The sequence below is a fragment of the Leptopilina heterotoma genome, unplaced genomic scaffold (assembly GCF_015476425.1).
Source record: "Leptopilina heterotoma isolate Lh14 unplaced genomic scaffold, ASM1547642v1 Lhet_116, whole genome shotgun sequence".
In the NCBI taxonomy this organism is placed as follows: Eukaryota; Metazoa; Arthropoda; class Insecta; order Hymenoptera; family Figitidae; genus Leptopilina; species Leptopilina heterotoma.
In genome coordinates this window covers 686,606-706,852 of record NW_025110835.1, presented here as the reverse complement: position 1 = coordinate 706,852, position 20,247 = coordinate 686,606, and the positions used below count along the sequence as shown (strand labels likewise).

General features: G+C 25.3%; 2 protein-coding genes across 2 annotated transcripts; both read right to left on the bottom strand.

Moving 5' to 3' along the window:
• Positions 1 to 10,997: 10,997 nt before the first annotated feature.
• Positions 10,998 to 12,511, bottom strand: LOC122509600. The gene is made up of 2 exons (XM_043623786.1): positions 12,110 to 12,511; positions 10,998 to 11,996 (listed from the first exon to the last, which is right to left on the bottom strand). The coding sequence occupies exons 1-2, from the start codon at positions 12,509 to 12,511 to the stop codon at positions 10,998 to 11,000; spliced, it is 1,401 nt and encodes a 466-aa protein (XP_043479721.1).
• On the bottom strand, positions 11,884 to 15,153 carry LOC122509594. Its single transcript, XM_043623772.1, has 3 exons — positions 14,850 to 15,153; positions 13,805 to 14,639; positions 11,884 to 11,996 (listed from the first exon to the last, which is right to left on the bottom strand). The coding sequence occupies exons 1-2, from the start codon at positions 15,151 to 15,153 to the stop codon at positions 13,807 to 13,809; spliced, it is 1,137 nt and encodes a 378-aa protein (XP_043479707.1). The 3' UTR covers positions 11,884 to 11,996; positions 13,805 to 13,806.
• Positions 15,154 to 20,247: the final 5,094 nt, after the last annotated feature.

Genomic DNA, 20,247 nt, shown 5'->3' with positions numbered 1-20,247 from the left:
TATTGATCCCAATAAAAAATTAAATTGCTGTTTATTGTGAAAATGGCTTTTAATCCTTAATGACAACAAGTTTGAAAACAAATTTATAACTTTTATGCCACACTTTTTTATTACTGTTCAACTGTACGTTCTTTTATGGATAATTAATACCATGGTAATAATTACTACCAGTAATAATACTATAATCGATAAAACATGGAAATTGTTTTTCAATAAAAATCACGACAATGGAAAATTTCAAAAAAGTTATTTTTCTCTTAATATTACTTATTCTCTTAATTTTTATTTTATTTTATATTCTTTTTTTTAAATTTATTTTATTATACTTAATTTTATTCAACTTTTTTATTTTGGTTTCTTTTCATTTTATTTTAATAAAAAGTTTCCTCTAGCAATTTTTTCACCGCATAAATCAGAATGAGTGTTGAACTATTTAATTAAACGTTTTTTACTAAATAAAAACGATGCTATTATTTGAAAAAAAAATTGGAAATTCAATTCTTTTCAATATCTAGTATTTTCATATAAAATTTCGCAAAAGAATTCAATTATTTAAAAAAAAAATTAATAAAATTCATCCAAAATTCAATTATATTCATAAATCATAAAATTTTCACAAGAATTCAATTAATTTAGAATGGCATTTTCAAATTCTTTAACAAAATTTTTATACAATTCTTCACAATAATTCAATTGCTTTTACTAATAATAACATATTTTATGGAAATTCAATTATTTAAAAAAAATTCTTGATAACATACTAAGCAAGAATTCAATTATTTTCAAAAATAACAAAATTTTTCACACAAATTCAATTCTGTTTAAACATTTTAATAAAATTTTTCAAATAATTAAATTATTTTCATAAATAACAAAATTCTTCTCTGGAATTCAATTATTTTTCAAAATTTTAATAAATTTCTTTGAAACAATTCAATTATTTTCATAAATAATAAAATTCATCGCAGGATTTCAATTATCTTTAATACAATTTTACAAGAATTGCTCGAAAAATGTAATTATTCTTAAAAATTTAATTTCAATTACTCGAAAAAATCAATTATTAAAAAAATGTTTTCGTTTTAATTCTTTGGAAGAATTCAATTATTCAAAAAAATATTAGAATTTTTTACAGAACTTCAATTATTTTCAAATATTTCAATAAAATTGTTCGAAAAAAATCAATTATTTTCGATACAATTTTAATTAAATTTTTTTGAAATAATTCAATTATTCTTTTATTAGATTTTAATAAAATTCCTCCCAAAAATTCAATTATTTACATAAATAATTATCTTCGAAAGAATTCAATTATGTCGATAAACAATAAAATTATTCTCTAAAATTCAATTATTTTGAGGCATTTTAATAAAATTGTTTGCAAATACTCAATTATTTTAATAAATAACAATATTCATCAGAAGAATTCAATTATTTTTAAAAGTAACACATTTTTTCTTGGAATTTCAATTATTTTTAAAAATTCTAGTAAAAGCGTTCGCAAGAATTCAATTATTTTCATAAATAATAAAAAGCTTTTTAAGAATTCAATTATTTTCAAAAACATTTAATAAAATACCACACAGACATTCAATTATTCTCAAAAATTCTAATAGAATTCTTTGTAAAATTTAATTATTTTAAAAAACTTTTAGCAATTCAATGATTTTCAATATCTATTAATTTCATAAAATTTCCAAACAGACTTCAATTATTTTTAAAATATTTTTTGTAAAAATCTTCGTAAGAATTTAATTCTTTTCATGGACAATGAAAATTTCTCAGGAATTCAATTATTTAAATTAGAATTTGCATAAAATTAGTCGAAAGAAATCATTTATTTAGAAATTTTTATAAAATTCTTCGCAAGAATTAAATTATTTTTATAAATTAATTAAATTTTAATAAAAGTCTTTGCAACTATTTAATTATTTTTATAAATAAGAAAAAATTCACAGGAATTCAGTTATTTACCATTTTTTTTTTATAAATTTCTTCGCAATAATTTCATTATTTTCGTATAAATAATACAATTTTTTTTAAGGAATTTAATTATTTTCATAAAAAGCAATTAAAAATTCTAAAAAATAATAATCATTCGGTCAGTTGTTTAATTTCAAAAAGGTTTGAATTTGAAATTTTTGAAAATCTTAATTCCTATGGAACAATAATAATAATTAAATATTTATTTAAAAAAGAAGTTCTTGATGTTTTCGAATAATTTTAAAGAAATTCGTAAATAAATGTAACAGAACATTTCTTTGAGTAATTTTTTTTCCTTTATTTTCTAAACATTTAAAAAGTTTCAATTTAATTTTTAATTAAAATTTGTAATTGACAAATAGAATTTATAAACATTTTTTTTCTTTATTTTTTAAAAAACTTTGAATTTTCTTAAAGCAATTGTAATTAAGAAATAAAAAATGATGCAAATTATTTCCTTATGGAAAATTAAGAATTTTCTACAAAAATATTAAGAAACGGGAATATGTAATGTTTCTTTTCCAAAAGAAAAGAATCAGTTTGTGAAGAATATTGTTCTTGAGAAATAAAAAATTAAAATGTGTATATTTCCTATTTTTTAATCATAATTTTAAAATTTTTAAACAATTAACAATTTGATTTAATATATTCATAAATAAAAAGGAGAAAAATGTTCATAATTTAGATGAGTCAAAAGAAAATTGTTATAGGAAAAAAGAATATAACAAACAAAATAGGTATATTTTTTATTTGTTAATCATAATTTTTTTTCAATTTTCTAATTTTTTAATTTCAAATATTATTTTTTGTCCTACATGCGCGATAAACTCGACTTTCCGTGCATGCATAGCGGGCGGAAAGTAAGCTTTTGCCGCCCGACTACCAACAGCGGGCGGAAAAACTACTTTTCCGCCCGCCTCCGTGGCCTTAGCGGGCGGAAAAACGACTTTTCCGCCCGCTGCTTTAGCAGTATTAAATAAATACTACTAATTATTATATTATCACTTTCTATTACTTCAAATCAAAACGGAGTCAATTTTTAAGTAAAATTTTATTGTTAAATTTATCAAAAATATTCGGACTCGCCTTAGGCTTAATAAAAATGTTTCATACACATTCAATAATTAGTGCATATTCATTTTTGAATTTACGGATGCGTCTTGTTTATCGCGCATTTGGACAAAAAATATCGTGTGCAACTCGGGCGGAAATGTCAATTCTGACCTCGTACGATTGCCGCCCTCGCTTCGCTCGTGCGGCAAATTTCGAACTCGGTCAGGAATTGACAACTTTCCGCCCTTGCCACACAATATACTATTATTATAAATCATGAAAAAATACCTGCATATTTTTAATTTGTCAAATAATATTTTTTAAAGAAAAAAAAACAAAAGCATTCACAAAAATTAACTTTAAAGTGTGGACAGACAGAATTAATAAAAGAATGAAATACGAAAATTATTATTTAGTATATAATAGATAATAATTAATAAATAATAGATAATTTACAGAAAAAGATTTCTGCTATTTAAAATTTAAATTAAAAAATTGAAAAATGTGAAAAAAGTCGAATAGTCGCATTTTACTCAAAAAAAATCTGGAAAAAGTCGATTAGTCGCATTTTTTCACCAAAAAGAAGTTTCCTCTAGAAAAAAGTTTGTTTCATCACCATAAATCAGGATGTGTGTTGAACTACTTAATTAAACGTTTTTTTACTAAGAATATAATTTTTTTTTCCAAAAGTATAACAACACGTCTTTTTTAGATGTTTCTATATATGAAAACTCTCTTCTTAGTAAAAAGTTACATTACCAATTTGATTAGTTTATCGACGTACTAATGACAGGGTTTTTAAGTATTTTATTACCTCTTAAATTTAGATTTCGAAGTTTCAAGCATTCACCATAGTTTTATTACTCCATTAAATTTCTTTCTAACACGGTATTTTTTAATATTCCGGAAGATGCATAAATTATCAAAATCTGGAACCATTAATTAATTTCATTATAATTTCGATTTATGGACCTACTCCGATTTTTGAGATTTAGGTAACGGACGCAGGAAGATATAATATATTACAACGTAGAAAGGAAAATAACATTTCATTTATGAAATCAGAGTCTCTTTTAAAATGTATTAATTGGAGGATTTAATGAAGTTTCTAAATTTATTTTAAAGAATGATTGCATCATTTTCTATTTTTTTTTAACGGAAAATTTTTAATTTATTAAAGTTCGTAAATTTATCTTAGATTAATTTTATAGTAAAAAATTATTTCGATATTTGACCAATCAACTGAATGGGGTACACAAACTTTCCGCAAAATGAAGAAAAATTTGACCACACAAAAATTGAGAGAAAAAAAAGGAAGTCCACTCACTTTTAGGTGTTAAAATATATTTTTAGTACAATGAAATTCATTTGGCGAGTAAACTTATCCGACAGGTTCGACTAATTGAAAAAAAATCTTCATTGAAATCGGCCCAATCACGGGAGTTTTACTACCTGACAGGTAAATTTATCGAGACTTGGATCGACCGAGACTTAATCTGTGCAATCCAACACTAAAAACACATAAAATTTCTTTCATAAAAACACAAGCGGTCTCGTAAAAACAGGTTACGCCAATGATCCGGTGAAGATCATCCTTAGGGTCAAGTGAAACCCAACCGATTTTTCAATAACTGGTGGAAATAAACTTTTTTATGAGTTCTTAAAATGTTCGATCTGCCCATTACTTTGATAATCAATGGTACCAATAAAATAATCTGTTAGTGGAAATAAATCTTCTTACGAAACTTTCTTCTTCTTCTTCTTCTTTTTGTATTTTTTTTTCTTCATTTTAAGCACGAATTCAGAAAAAAAAATCTGAGAATTTTGTCGCCAATTTCATATAAATATCTCGATTAAGAGTTTTATTGCGTTTTTTGTTTTTTACTTAAAAACGTAAACTAGCAATTTTATGATTCTACGATTAGAAGATTTAGTATAATATACTTTTGGGGATAAATGAAATATTTTTGATTCTAGTCTTCTTTTGGGTTTCTTTTTAAATTCGGAATAATTTGCATTTTTTTGTCGGCGCATTAAAGGCAATTTTAAAATAATACACAGTGGAAAAAATTAATTTTCGATATAATGAAATTAATTTAAATATGTGTAGAAAAAAATAGGTGGATTATTATTGATCGAAGTCATTTTTTAAAATGACAATTTTGAGTAAAGACATTGACTTTTGGAGAGTTGTGAATATCGTGAAAGGATATCTTTTAGGAATTATTCTTAACAGACTGTTTATAGAAGATTCAAGAAGACTTGGGGGGTTTAAATAGAAGGAGATTCGTAACAGATCGAATGCGTTACTCTCTCATGGGATCGAATCGAAACGAAAGCTTGAGCAGCCCTGGGAGAGCACGTAAGCTCAGAGACCAGCAGTAAATACACGGGGGAGCAGTGTTCGATATATATTTGATAAGGTGGTACACGACCGTTCGAGCGCTGACAAATCGTTCGAAGATCGGCGAGCAGATATCCCAAGAGGAGAGACGACTGATGCATCATGGCAAATCGAATAAAATCCCTTCTCTTAACAATTCCTTGAATTCGCCACGAAAATCAACCAATTCGATATTTTTTCCCCATTAACGTTTTCTTTTTCAAAATCTTTTTTTTTTTTTTTGTTCTTGCATATTTTACTTATATATAATTACTTTTAATGTCGTTTATCAGAGACTTTTCACCATCATAACATTTTCAAAAAAATTTCGAAAAGTCAATTATTTAACAAAATTTTTATACAATTCTTCACAATAATTCAATTGCTTTCACTAATAATAACATTTTTTATGGAAATTCAATTATTTAAAAAAAATTCTTGTTAAAATTCTATAAGCAAAAATTCAATTTGGTACATATTTTCATGAATAATAAAACTCATCGAAGAATTTACATTATTTTTAATAATATATTAAATTAATTAATCAAAAAATGCATTTATTTAAAATAAAATTTTAATGATAATTATTATTTTCAAAAAAATTAATTATTTAAAACGATATTTATAAAATACTTATGAAGAATTCAATTATTTAAAAAAAAATGATAAAGTTCATTCAAAATTCAATTATTTTCATAAATAATAAAATTTCCACAGGAATTCAATTAAGAATAGCATTTTCAAAAAAATTAATTATTTCACAAAATTTTTATACAATTTTTCACAACATAATTCAATTACTTTTTCTAATAATAATATTCTTAATAGAAATTCAATTTTTTGAAAAAATTCCAAGCAAGAATTAAATTATTTTCATAAATAATAAAACTCATTGAAGAATTTCAATTATTTGAAATAAAATTTTCATAATATTTATTATATTTCAAAAAAAATAATTATTCAAAACAATGTTTATAAAATTCTTATGAAAAATCCAATTATTTTCAAAAATAACAAAATATTTCACAGAAATTCAATTCTCTTTAAACATTTTAATAAAATTTTTTGCATTAATTGAATTATTTTTATAAATAATAAAATTCTTCTCAGGGATTCAATTATTTTTAAAAAATTTTAATAAATTTCTTTGAAACTCTTCAATTATTTTCAAAAACAATAAAATTCATCACAGGATTTCAATTATTTTTAATACAATTTTACAGGAATTGCTCAAAAAATGTAATTATTTTTATAAATTTAATTTCAATTACTCGAAAAAATCAATTATTAAAAAAATGTTTTTGTTTAAATTCTTTAGAAGAATTCAATTATTCAAAAAAATATTAGAATTTTTTACAGAAATTCAATAATTTTCAAATATTTTTAATAAAATTGCTCGAAAGAAATCAATTATTTTCGATACAATTTTAATTAATTTTTTTTTTTTGAAATAATTCAATTATTCTTTTATTAGATTTTAATAAAATTCTGCCCAAAAATTCAATTATTTACATAAATAATTCTTCAAAAGAATTCAATTATGTCGATGAATAACAAAATTATTCCCGAAAATTCAATTATTTTAATGCATTTTAATAAAATTCTTTGCAAAATTTTAGGAAATAAATTATTTTTAAAAAATTTAATAAAATACCACACAGACATTCAATTACTGTAAAAAATTTCAATAGAATTCTTTGTAAAATTTAATTATTTTAAAAACTTTTCGCAATTCAGTGATTTTTAATATTTACTGTTTTCATAAAATTTTCAAGCAGAATTAAATTGTTTAAACAATTTTTTGTAAAGATCTGCGTAAGTATTCAATTGTTTTCATGAACAATAAAAATTTCTCAGGAATTCAATTATTTAAATTAGAATTTGTATAAAATTAGTCGAAGGTAATCAATTATTATTTAAAATTTTTTATAAAATTCTTCGCATTAATTAAATTATTTTTATAAATATTTTAATTCTTTCATGAATAATAAAATTCGTTGTAGGAATTGCTTTTAAAAGCTATTTTTTGATACTTTTTTAAAATTAATTATCCAGTGCGAAGTCTCCATTTTATTTATTTAATTAATTTTTTGAGCGCAATTAAATCAATTTTTCCTAATTTAGATAAAAAAAAAATGAAAGTTACAAACTCTGGTATAAAACATGGATAAAGTATTGGCGAAGAAAATAAACTTTTCCCACTTTTTGATCACAAAAATTTAATTTTTTGAAATTTAGCAAAAACATGGGCAAAGTATGGGCGAAAAAAATTGACTTTTATTAATTTTTTTCCTTGGAAAATTATTTATTTATAAATTTTGGCGAAAACATGAGTATAATTTTAAGCGAAAGAAACAACTTTTCCCTATTTTTGATCGTAGGAAAATTATATTTATCTAAAGTTTGGCAAAATCATGCGGGTATAGTATAAACGAAAAAAATACATTTTCTCATTTTTGATTACAGGAAAATTATTTATCTAAAGTTTGGCAAAAACATTGGAAAAAACTATCAGCGAAAAAAAATTGACTTTTTCATATTTTTCAAACTTTAGAAATAAAAATTTTCGTATTATAAAAATATTGAAATGTGGATCTTTTCCCTCTCATACTTTGCACATGTTTTTGCCAAATTTCAGAATTCTAATAAGAAGTCCAAGTCCAATATTTAAATTGAAAAGTTTCTACATTTACATTTAGATTATTATTATTATTATTGTTCCGATCATGAGAATATATGACTTTTCAAAATTGGTCCAATCTGGCACTATAATAGTATATTTTTCCCACTGCATAAGAATTAGAATCTTTTAAAATTTATAAAGTCAGGATTTATTTACCATTAAAAAGAAGAAACAAAAGCAAGTTTCGTTAAAACTGATATAAATCACAAAAACCGTTTTCTCATATACGTATATTAAAAAGACGATTCGTTTTTCATGGTCTTTTTGAAATGCTAATGAATAGATTTCAGAATATGTGTTTTATTACATTTTTAATCTAGATTTTAAAATTTCGTTCAATGACCCTCAAAAATTCATTGACCTGCATTCTATTTTTTATCGTGGTTTTTAATACACCGAAAGATTCATATAAATTTCCGAGATCTGGAACCATTAATTAACTTATAAAATTTTAGAGACCCCCCTTTGGTTTTTATTTCGATCGCAGTTATAACGGACAGGACTTGTCTTATTTTTTTATACACACTTAAAAGAAAGATTAGAAAAGATCTTTATAAGTATAATATATATATAGTTGTTGAGCACTCAGTGTTGAACCATATTACCATAACAATTGACAAATTTTTGGAGACTTTAATCGAGATAAGTTTGATTTAGGGAGTATATCAGTTTCAAAAACACCGTTAGATCCTTTAAAGGAAAAAAAAAATGTTGGTGGCTCAATTTTTTGTTGACTACAGAGAATATTGTGACAGCTACCTGTTGTCCCCTTGGAAATTCTTGGAATTAAAATCTGTCTGTTGTACTATAAATACGGAAACAGCTATTAAAAAAAAGAAAACCCTACATTGTCTGGTACTTAGGAGACGAGTTAATGCTTCGTTGAGTCAGTTGAGTAGGTGCGTGGCTCTTTCTGAGGTCACGCACAGAACTCGCTATTACTAAAGATAACTGTGAGAACACGCGTTGAGTTTCGAGGATGTAATTTGTTTAATCGGTAATTACACGGTTAACAGAGTGGAAAATCATCCGAAGAAACTGATTACCATATAGCTATCATCACACATCTCAACATGTCCCTACGTGGTCATACACTAATCTAAACTAAGTCACTTTTCATTATCCGTGAAAGAATATTTATCTTAACAAGCAATTCAAGATATGTATTTTTCATTTTTGTATATTTTTCATTTTAATTTATACGTATATATTAATCTTTCGTAATTTTATATACTATAGTCTTTGATTAAATTTATTGAAATTTCTCTCAACAGTTTAATATTATTTTCTTATATCAATTTACATTTATTTTACGCCACTCACGTGATATTCGTTTTCAAGTGATTTACATTTATTGGTTACATTATAATTAATAAATTCAATCAAATTTGAGATTCTTTTTTGGTGTATTATTTAAATTTTTAGAAAAGCGATTTTTTTGTCGATGAAAAAGCAATTGGAATTCTTTCCAGGGTTGCCACGCTTTTGCTCTTTTCAAATTCTCTGACTTTTCTAGGTTTTCCAAGTTAAAAAACGGAATTTTTCCCGGTTTTTAAAATGAAAATTATTGAAAAACACCAATAACTTCATTTTTAAATAAATATTTATTAATCATTATTATTTTTTCATATAGAAATTAAGATTTTCAAAAATTTCAAATTTCATTTTTTGTAATAATCAAAACTTGCTACTTTGTTACTGTAACTTCTTCAAAAATTATTTTCATCATTACGATTATTCATTTTTACAATTTTTGACTAAAACTTTTCTATAAAGCAATTATTTTTAATAATTTTTTAAAAAGTTCTTTGAAAATTTTCAAATTTATTTGTTTACAATTCAATTTTACGAAATTTCGATTATTTGTAAATTTTTCGATTAAATATATATTAGAAAATAAAAACCAAATAATTTCAGAAGAAATTCAATTAAACGTTTTCAAAAAAATTAATTTTACAGAATTGTGAGTTAAAACTTAAAAGTATAAAGAATTTGGAAATTTTCAAAAATTGTAATTTGAAACCTTTTCAAAATTCAATTATTTCTAAAAATTCACACTATGATGCTTTTAATTTTCAATTATTATCTAACATTTTAACAAAATTTCATTTGTAAATCATTTTTTATTAGACAATTCTCCAAAAATTCAATTACTTAAATACAAAAATAAATAATTTATTGAATTATGGAATGTTTGTTTAAATTCAATTCTTTCCATAAATTTTGTAAACATTTGAATTCTTGCGAAGAAATTTAGAACATTTTTTTAAATAATTAATTTTATCTGAAATTTTTTTTACAAATTCTATTTTAAATAATTAAATTTCTGCGAAATTTTTATTACTTATAAAAATAATTGAATGTTTCGTAGAGTTTTATATCAATTTTTTTAAATAATTGAATTTTTTGGAAAATTTTTAGGAAAATGGAAAATATTAAAAATCGTTAAATTGGGAAAAATTTTTAAAAATAATTGAATTTCCGGGAAAAATTTTAATATTTAAACGAAACTGAATTCTTTTAATGAATATTGTTATTTAAAATGAATATTTAATCATTATTATTTTTTTATAGAAATTAATATTTTCAAACATTTTAAATAAAAAAATTATAAGAATTTTGCTACCTTCTTTGAAATTATTTTCATCATATGATTTCAATGATCAATTTCTATAGAATTTTCAATAATTTTTGAATAATTATACGATTAAACGAACTTACCTATGTGAAGTTCAATCGTAATTATACGACCGCCTCGTTCGAAGGGATTACAATAAGTAGATTTTTAGAGACGACAATTTTTCTGAAACTATTTTTATTTATTTATTTTTTATAAACAAATACCTCGATTAAGTAAATTAATTACTGATTATAACATTAAGGAAACTTAGTAAATTAGTTGTTGATTACAACATTAAAGAAACTTTCAGATTCCATGATTGGCCTGTTGTAGAACTTAGCAAACGTCGATGAGTTTTGTGACCAACCTACGGTATTTTGAATTACTCTTATATCTAGACCTTTCTCGAAAGCTTTCGAGGTGGACGCGTGGCGGGTACTATGGGCTTTGAAGTTTCTATCAACGCCACATGAATGAAGTACCTCCTTTATCCAACGACTTATCGTTTGTGTCCCTACTGCTTTATGTGGTTTTTGAAAACTAATAAATAAACATTTTTCTTCTCCTCTTAAGGATTCTGTTCTCTCGAGATAATTTCTTAAAGTTAAAGCAGCACAAAGTTCGGGTTTTTCAGTGAAAAATGGAAGAACTAAGCAGGGTTGACACGCACCAGGTCTAGATGTTTTTACAAGGCTTTCGATTTTTATCTCAACATCATTATTCGAAAAAACAATAGCATCTAACGAAATCAGTGAAAAAGTTTGTACTCGATGACCGGTTCCTAAAGCCAAGAGTATAATTAGTTTTTGTGTAAGTGTTTTTAAATCTAATTCGTCGAGTGGAAACCATTTTGCTATTTTGTCCAAAACTGAAGACACATTCCAAGTTCTATTATATTTTGCTCTACTTGGTTTTAGTTTAAATATCCCTCGAAAAAATCGTTCCATTACAAGATCTGATACTTTTTTGTTAGATATGAGAGATATAGCTGAACGAATGGTGTTTAAAGATCCGTATGAAGATCCGTTGTTAAACTCTTCTGTTAAGAAACTTAATATGCTATTCGAATCTTGATCGAAAACGTCTAAGTTTTTATTTTTGCAATAAACCCACCATTTTCTTAACGCGCAATTATATTGTTTAAATGTAGAGTCACTTAAAGATGCTAATAGAACGTCTATAGTGTTTTCCGGAAGCTGTCTTCTTGCGTAACTTTCCCTGACAAGAGCCCTGCAGCCAGGGAAAGCGTTTTGGCTAGTGGATGCGCTCGAGTTCTGCAAGGAGATATTACAAGGTTAAGAGTAGGTTTAAATATTATAGGTTCTTGAACTAACAGTGATCGAAACACAGGAAACCACGGCTGTGAGGTCCACATAGGAACTATAACAATGCCTTGTGCTTGATCAGTTTTTATCTTTTTTAGCGTTCGTAAGATCATCGAGAAAGGAGGGAACGCGTAAAATAATTTATTGGACCAAGAAATAGTAAAAGCGTCCATTGCTATAGCGTAACGTGAATTTTCCCAGGAGCAAAATGCGCGACATTTAGCGTTGTTATCTGTCGCGAAAAGGTCGATTTCCGGTTTAAAAAACGTTCTAACAATTTTATTGAAAGCAAAATCATTTAGCTCCCATTCTGTGTCCAAATTCTTTAACCTTGATTGTTCGTCTGCTATACAATTCTCTTTTGAAGGAATATAGGATGCGAAAACCCAGATATTCCTTTTTTCGCACCAATTCCAAATTTGTTTACTTAGATCATTAAGATGGGGAAATTGAATTCCTCCCATCTTGTTGATATACGCAATAGCCGTGGTATTGTCCACCCGTAGTAAAATTTCACAGTTAGACAGATCTTCTGCAAATGATTTTAATCCCCAAAATACGGCTAATATTTCTAAGTAATTAATATGATTTAATTTTTCTGTTTCATTCCAAAACCCGTGAATCTTTTCAGATTCGTACGACGCTCCCCACCCTGTTTTTGAAGCATCTGTATAAATTTCCCGAACAAACTTAAACTGTCTTATCTGATTTATAGAGTAAGGTAGCCGATCCATCCACCAATGAAATTCTGAGAATGAAGAATCAGGGATTTTCATTCTTTTATCGTAATCGCCATTTGTCAAAGTTAATTCCAAAAATTTTGTTCTTTCTAAACTCTTAGTGTGAGCCATACCATAAGCTATTGCTGGACAACTTGCTACCAAGCGACCTAAAATCTGTGCAAATTCTCTTATGGTGCATGTTGTTTTCGAACAAAATTTATCAAGTTGAGAATGTAAAGATTTTCTTTTTTCAGACGGTAATTCAACGGTTAAATTATTTGAATTTATCAAAAAACCCAAAAAAGGACAAATTTTTGAAGGTGTTATATGACATTTTTTGTAATTTATTGAAAACCCTATAGATTCTAAAAATTCTATCGTTGTATTGACATTAATGAGACAATTCTCATAATTATTTGCTAGGAGCAGAAAATCATCAAGATAGACAACCGATAGAAAACCCTTATCTCTCAAATAATTTACTACTGGTTTTAAAGTTTTTGTAAATATATACGGACTAATGTTCAACCCAAATGGCAAGCAAACAAATTCGTATATGACACCTTCGAATATAAACCTTAGAAACTTTCTGTGTTCTGTGTGAATGGGTATATGAAAAAATCCGTCTTTTAAATCTAAATGACACATATAATAGTTCTTGTCTACTAACTTACAAGCTGTTCGTAAGTCCTCGATTTTAAAATGAGGCACTTTGATAAACTTATTTAAGGATTGCAAGTTGAAAATAAAACGTTTAGTTTTGTCTGGTTTATCGACTAAAAAATAAGGCGACAAAAACTGATCTTTTATTGGAGAACTAATGACTATTGCACCCATATTTCTAAGTTTACTAATTTCAGACCTCAAAGCTACGGTTTCCTTTTCTGACCAATTCCTTTCTACTGGTTGAGATGATTGTATTGGAAGATTTTCGAAAGGTATTTTAAACCCTTGTATACAATTAAGGACAAACTTGTCGTGCGTAATAATTTGCCAGTTTTTTACAAAACCTTTAAGCCTACCGGCACTACATACCTCTATTGTTTCTGACGCGTTGCAGGTTTCAGGAACTTCGGGTAATTCGAAGTGGCTTGATGACGTCGCGATGTTGGTGCCGCTGTTGACTTGGATCTCTTGTAGTCCGGATGGTTCATTCGAGATAAGTATCCCCTGCTCATCCGCGAAGTCTCGGGTTTCCTCAGGGATGAGCTCCTGGAGTTTAAAGGCTGCCTCGAAGAATTATTTTTATTTCCTTGTATGCCTTTCATATCTCTGCCCAGTTTTTCGAAAGTTTTCGCTTCCGTTACTTTTTCGTTTAATTTATCGCCGAAAAGAAAGGCTGGATTATCTGTTGCACTCTCCAATATATCTCGTACTACTTTTGTGTATCCAGGAGTAATAAAGGCACGCCTGGCCACTGAAATTGAATGAAACATCTCTGTGAGAAGTTTTCCCGCATCAGAAAGTAGTTGTAACTGTTTAAAAGGATCGAATTCCTCTTCTCCGAGCAAATCTGAAATCGCAAGTCCAACTGAGGACAAAGCAGAACCGACCAAGCGTTGCAAGTCTTGGAAATGATCATCCCTCTTTTTTGCAACATCAGTCATTGGAGTTTTTATTTCGGGATTTAATTGAGGAGGCTCTAATAAGCAGTCTCCTTTTCTAGGATAATTTTTTAATAAATCGTCTTTAACTGATTCGGTTATTCCAGAAGACATCCAATGTTTCCATCTAGCCACGAGGTCCGGATGTAATTTAATTTCTTTTTGTTCATTAGAAGAAGGATTCTCTCCAAGAATATCCAGCTTTTTTGAAACGGAAGCGTTAGTTTGTTTGGACTGGTCTTTTTTGTCATTTCTAACCTCTTTGTCTGAAAATAATAACATTATTTGGATTAGTCCTGCACTTATGTGCAGGCTTTTAACCTCACTTTTGTTACATATATATACATATATACAAGTTGTGTGATCTGGATTTGTCCTGCACTTGTGCGCAGGCTCACCAGTCAAGAGATCGGCTTTTTCTCACCTTTAGAATGAGCTATACCGTCTAAATATGTATTATCAATTACTAAAATTACCTGGTTGACCAGCACTGTGAGATGCGACTCGAACTGATGCGGAACAGGAACGGGAACGTGAACGAACTCTATTCTGTCGATTGTGTATTTGTCCTCTCGATTCAGAATGAGAAGAATGCTCCGAACTACATGACGCTCTTCTCAATTTTGCAGACGGACAGCTGCCCGAATAATCTGACTCCGATGACGAAGATGGACGTTTTCGTCCATTTATTCTTCTTCTCAGACGTTCCACTTCCCTTTCTAAACGCTTATAATCATTTTTCGTTGATTTTTTTGAACGGTGTTTACCTGATTTTCCCATTTTGTGAAAATGTGATGTGACGACGCGAAGCACAAAAAAACGAATGAACAAGATGGCGAAGGACCGATAGAGGGGCGAGAGGAACAGTCCCTTTTTGCTTTGACTCTGAATTGTGGCGGCGCGAGTGAGTAGAAACGATACTACTACTTATTGTAATCCCGAGAACGAGGCGGGAAGTATAATTTCTTCATGAATTTTCGAATTCATTTGTTCACAATTCAATTTTACGAAAATTGTTCGGAATTTCTTTAATTATAATTATACATTAGAAAATAAAAACTTTAAATAATTTTTTTAAAAAAATTCTTTAACTTTAAAAAAAAATTAATTCTACAGAATTCATAATTGAAAATATGAAAAGTTCAAATTTTCAAAGATTTTTATTTGACACCTTTTGAAAATTCAATTATTTCTAAATATCCACGCTATAAAGCTTTCAATTTTCAATTATAATAATTATAATCTACAATTTTTAATTGAAATTCATTTTTAAATCAATATTTACTAAAAAATTCTACGAGAATTCAATTATTTAACAACATAAATAAATATTTTATTAAATAATTGAATGTTTCTCAAAATTGAATTTTCATAAAGAATTTTATCAACAAATTTTTAAATAATTGAATTCTCTTGTGAAATTTTATTGAAATAGTAGTCATTAAAAAATAATTGGATTTTGACAAATTTTCGAAATTAATTAAATTTTTACGAAGAATTTTATTCAAATTATTTTGAAAAAAATTAAATTCTTACAAACGATTTCATTAAAATTTTTGAAAATAATTTAATTCTTTAAAGAAATTTAATTAAAAATGTATTAAAAATAATACTTAAATTCCAATAAATAAATTCTAGCAAAGGTTTTTAAAATAATTGAATTCCTTCGATGAATTTTAATAAAATTTTTAAGAATAATTACATTTTTCGAGGAATTCCATTAAAATTGTATTAAAAATAATTGAAAGTCTGCGATGAATTTTATTATGTATTTATGAAAATAATTGAATCCCTATAAAAAATGTTATTATTTATGAAAATAATTGAACATTAATTTATAAAAATAATTTGTAAATAATTGAATTCCTGTGAAATTTTTTATTATTTATAAAAATAATGAAATGTTTGTGTAGAATTTTATTAAATTTTTTTTAACTAATTGAATTCATTTGGGAATTTTTATTAAAGTAGTGTATATTAAAAATCATTGAAATGAGGAAAGATTTTCAAAATAATTAAAATTTTGCCAAAGATTTTATTAAAATTTTTGAAAATAATTGAATTTATGAGAAGAATTTTTCTACTTTTGAAAATAATTGAATTTTTAAGGTTTATAAAATTCCCTGACTTTATCTTATTTGCGAGAGAGTTTTCATGACATCTGAACTTGAACTTTGAGAGTTAGAATGGCGCCAAATTCAAATTTAACAAAACCAGAAAGCAAATTCAAGAAGATAGTAAAAGAAAATATATAACAAAAAATAAATAAAATTTCTTTTTTCCCTAAAGAAACACCTGATCTGAACTGAAATGGGGTTTACTCTGTTCCCAATCAAATGCCAGTTAAAATTTCTATACGAAGAGAATGGAAAATAATTTTTTCTACTATTATAAACGTATTCGATGAGAATATAATAGTGTCGATGGGGGCAATTAAAAAAAATTTAATAACAATTAACGCAGTGTCTAGGAGAGCAATTAATCTTGGTGAACTTGGTCCACTTGGCCAATGGGGTCGAATTAAGCGTTGTGTTACGATCTCGATAAGATCAATGCCAAGCAGCACCGCCTTCTAAATACTGGTAATGGCACTTAATATATCGTCGTCAGATAACAATCATTGGAGAAAAGTTACGTTATACACGCGCCTCTACACTTTTACCCGCTTTTATCTTTTTTCGAGTCTTAACGATCGTGCGAGAGAGTTTCAAGATTGTTATAAATTTTTTCCCCTAACCCTTCCTCTATTATATTCTTTCCATTTGGAAATTATTTAACAATTATTCAAACCGTACTTATACTTTTTTTCATTCATTTAAATTTAGTATTAATTATATTTTCCTTTTACAAATAATAATAATAGTAAATAATTTTTTATTTATTTATTTTTCCTTCTAAAAATATAATAATAATAGTAAATAATTTTTTTATTTTTGGAAAATATGTACTTTACTTTTTTCACAAGATGACATTTCGGTGAATCTTTTAAACTCATTCAATATTTCAATTCATTTAATATCATTAATTCAGTTAACTATATATACAATTTCGAAAATATTTAGATAAATTTAAAAATTACGAATTTAAAAATTATAAATTTCAAATAAAAAGAAAAAATTAGTAGAATTAGTTCGGAATACATTCCTTTAAAAGAAGATTATTGAAAGGAAAGTCTCTTTTTTTCTAAAAGAAAAGTGTGTTTATCACACTATTTTATTTAATCTTAAATTCATATGTAAATCCGTACGATAATATTTTGTCGATTGTAAATTTATGTGTCGTTTTTAACGATAGAGAAAATTTATTGTCGATTGGCGAGACATTGAAATTCAAAATTCTATTCTAAATTACAAATATTTCCCTATTTTTTTTCTCCCTGATTTTTTTTCAATAATTCTTTCTACATTTGAATGGGAGAAAAACGCATTAAGGAAAGTTACAAATAACCTGCGGGGTATTTATCTAATCCATAAAACACTCTCAATATATATATAGTAAAGTGTTTGATCCAATATAAGAAACGGGACCTACGGATGAGTAGGTAACCTCCTCGCACCGGACCCTGAGTTTGGACACACCTTAAAGAAAAGACATGAGCGCCGAAAAGAAAACAATTCGAGAAATTAGGATTTTTTTTAGAAAAAAAGTAAAAAAAAAGAATTTTTAATTTAAGGAGTATTTGAAAAATGTTTAAAAGCACATAGATTTTTTTTTCGTTTAGAAATTTTTATGTTAATTTTGAAATTCGCGCCATTTTAACTCTGTGAGTTGCCGTTCAGATGGCATGAAAACTCTCTCACAAGCGGTATGAAATAAACTTGTTAATTCCCTTTCAGGAACTCTTTATCTTCAAATTTATGAAGTTAACATTTACGATTAACGATTGAAAGAAAAAATATACTTTTAACCCCAAAATCAATAGAATTTTTTAATTTCAAAATTTCTCAGGGTGTCTATTATTTTCGTTCAACTAAATTCCCGGTTCTTTCCTAGCTTTGTCCTAATTTTTCCCGGTTTTTTTTCTCATTAAATTTAAATTTATTTGATTTCGAACATAAATAAATCTGCAAATGGCTTCAAAAAATAATATTAGAGTTTTTATAAATAATTAAATTCTTTTGACGAGTTTCTTTAAATTTTTTGAAAATAATGTCTTTTTAATAATTTTAATTAAAAATTTGAAAAATAATTGAATTAAACAAAGAATTTTTTAAATTTTTTAAAATAATTTTGTCTGTTCATAATTATAATTGAAAATTTAATTAATTCAATTTTATTAAAATGTACTGATACTAATTGAATTTCTACAAAGAATTTTACAATTTATAAAAGTAATTGAATCCTTCCAAAGAATGTTATTATTTATGAAAATAATTAAATGTTTGCGGAGAATTTTATTCAAATTTTTGAAAATAATTGAACTGTGGAGAACAATTTAATTATTTATAAAAGTAATTGAAATTTTGAGAAGAATTAAAAAAAATTTTTAAACATAATTGAATTTTTGCGAAGAATTTTATTACTTTTGAAAATAATTGAATTGTTTTTTAGAAATTTATGGAAATTTATGAAAATAATTCAATTCTTGTTAAGAGTTTTTTTTAAAATAATATTCAAAAGAATTTAGTAAATATGAAGAATTTTGCTATTTATGTAAATAATTGAATTCTTGAGAAGAATTTTTTTAGTTTCTAGAAATAATTGAATTCCTTCGATGAATTTTAATAAAATTTTTAAGAATAATTACATTTTTCGAGGAATTCGATTAAAATTGTATTAAAAGTAATTGAAATTCTGCAATGAGTTTTATTATTTATGAAAATAAATGAGTTCTTGCGAAGAATTTTATTAAAATAAAATTATAATTACGGTAACTAACTTCCCTTGATTATTTTCGAAAAATTTAAAAAAAATTTTTTAAAAGAATTAAATTATTTTTAATAGAATGTAAAGAATTTTTAATTATTTCAAAAATTCTCAATTATTTGTTTATAAAAATTCAATTTCTTGAAACAGTAGAATTAAAAAATTTCGAAAATCTTATTTTTCATAATTTTCAAAAAAACTTTGCAAAAATTAAATTTTATTGAAGAATTTTAAGTTTGTATCTTTTTTTAAATTAACTAATAGAAATTTTAATTATTAATTTTCGCACTAAGAAACATGAATACATTAGAATGTGACTCTTTATAGAATTCAATTATTTATCAATAATTAAATTTAAATACTTTGAAAATTCAATTTGTTAAAAAGTTTTTAATGATATTCTTTTACAAATTTAATTAATTTTAAGTTGAATTTCACAAAATTTCTATTAATTATATAATTTTTTTAAAATTTATTTACATACTATATTTGAATCAATAACTGAATTTTACTATCAAATTAATTATTTTTAACTAATTCAAATTTAGAGAACAGTATAAATATCTATAAAAATTGAAATAAAAAGCGATTTTTTAAAATCAAATTAAAATAATAAAACTTTTTTCAATTTGGTGAAAAAATTCAGAATTTGGATGTTCTGATTTCTTTCAAAATGTTTAAAACTGATTGTGAAAATAATATCTATAATAAAATCATTTTTCAAAAAAATTTCAAAACTTCAATTATTTTTAATTATAAAAACAAAGGTATTATATATTCTAATAAACTCGTCTGCTAATTATCTTGTTAAGTAAAAATTAATTACTTATTAATTTAAAATGATTTCTTTTTAATTAAGATTCATTTCAAAAGCCAAAAAACAATTATTCAAAAATAATTTAGACTAGTTTGAACTTTTACTTTTACACATTTTCGATAAAAACTAACGAAATTAAGAAACAAACAATATAATATTCTCAATCTATCGAAACTTTAATTGTTTAATTA

Bases quoted from the DNA above. Each gene is read 5' to 3' on its own strand.
- LOC122509600 (XM_043623786.1), bottom strand. From the start codon at position 12,511: ATGGGAGGAATTCAATTTCCCCATCTTAATGATCTAAGTAAACAAATT. The intron at 11,997-12,109 runs GTTATAGTTCCT...ATCTCCTTGCAG, and splicing joins CTGATCAAGCACAAGGCATT to AACTCGAGCGCATCCACTAG.
- LOC122509594 (XM_043623772.1), bottom strand. From the start codon at position 15,153: ATGGGAAAATCAGGTAAACACCGTTCAAAAAAATCAACGAAAAATGAT. The intron at 14,640-14,849 runs GTAATTTTAGTA...TATTATTTTCAG, and splicing joins TCACAGTGCTGGTCAACCAG to ACAAAGAGGTTAGAAATGAC.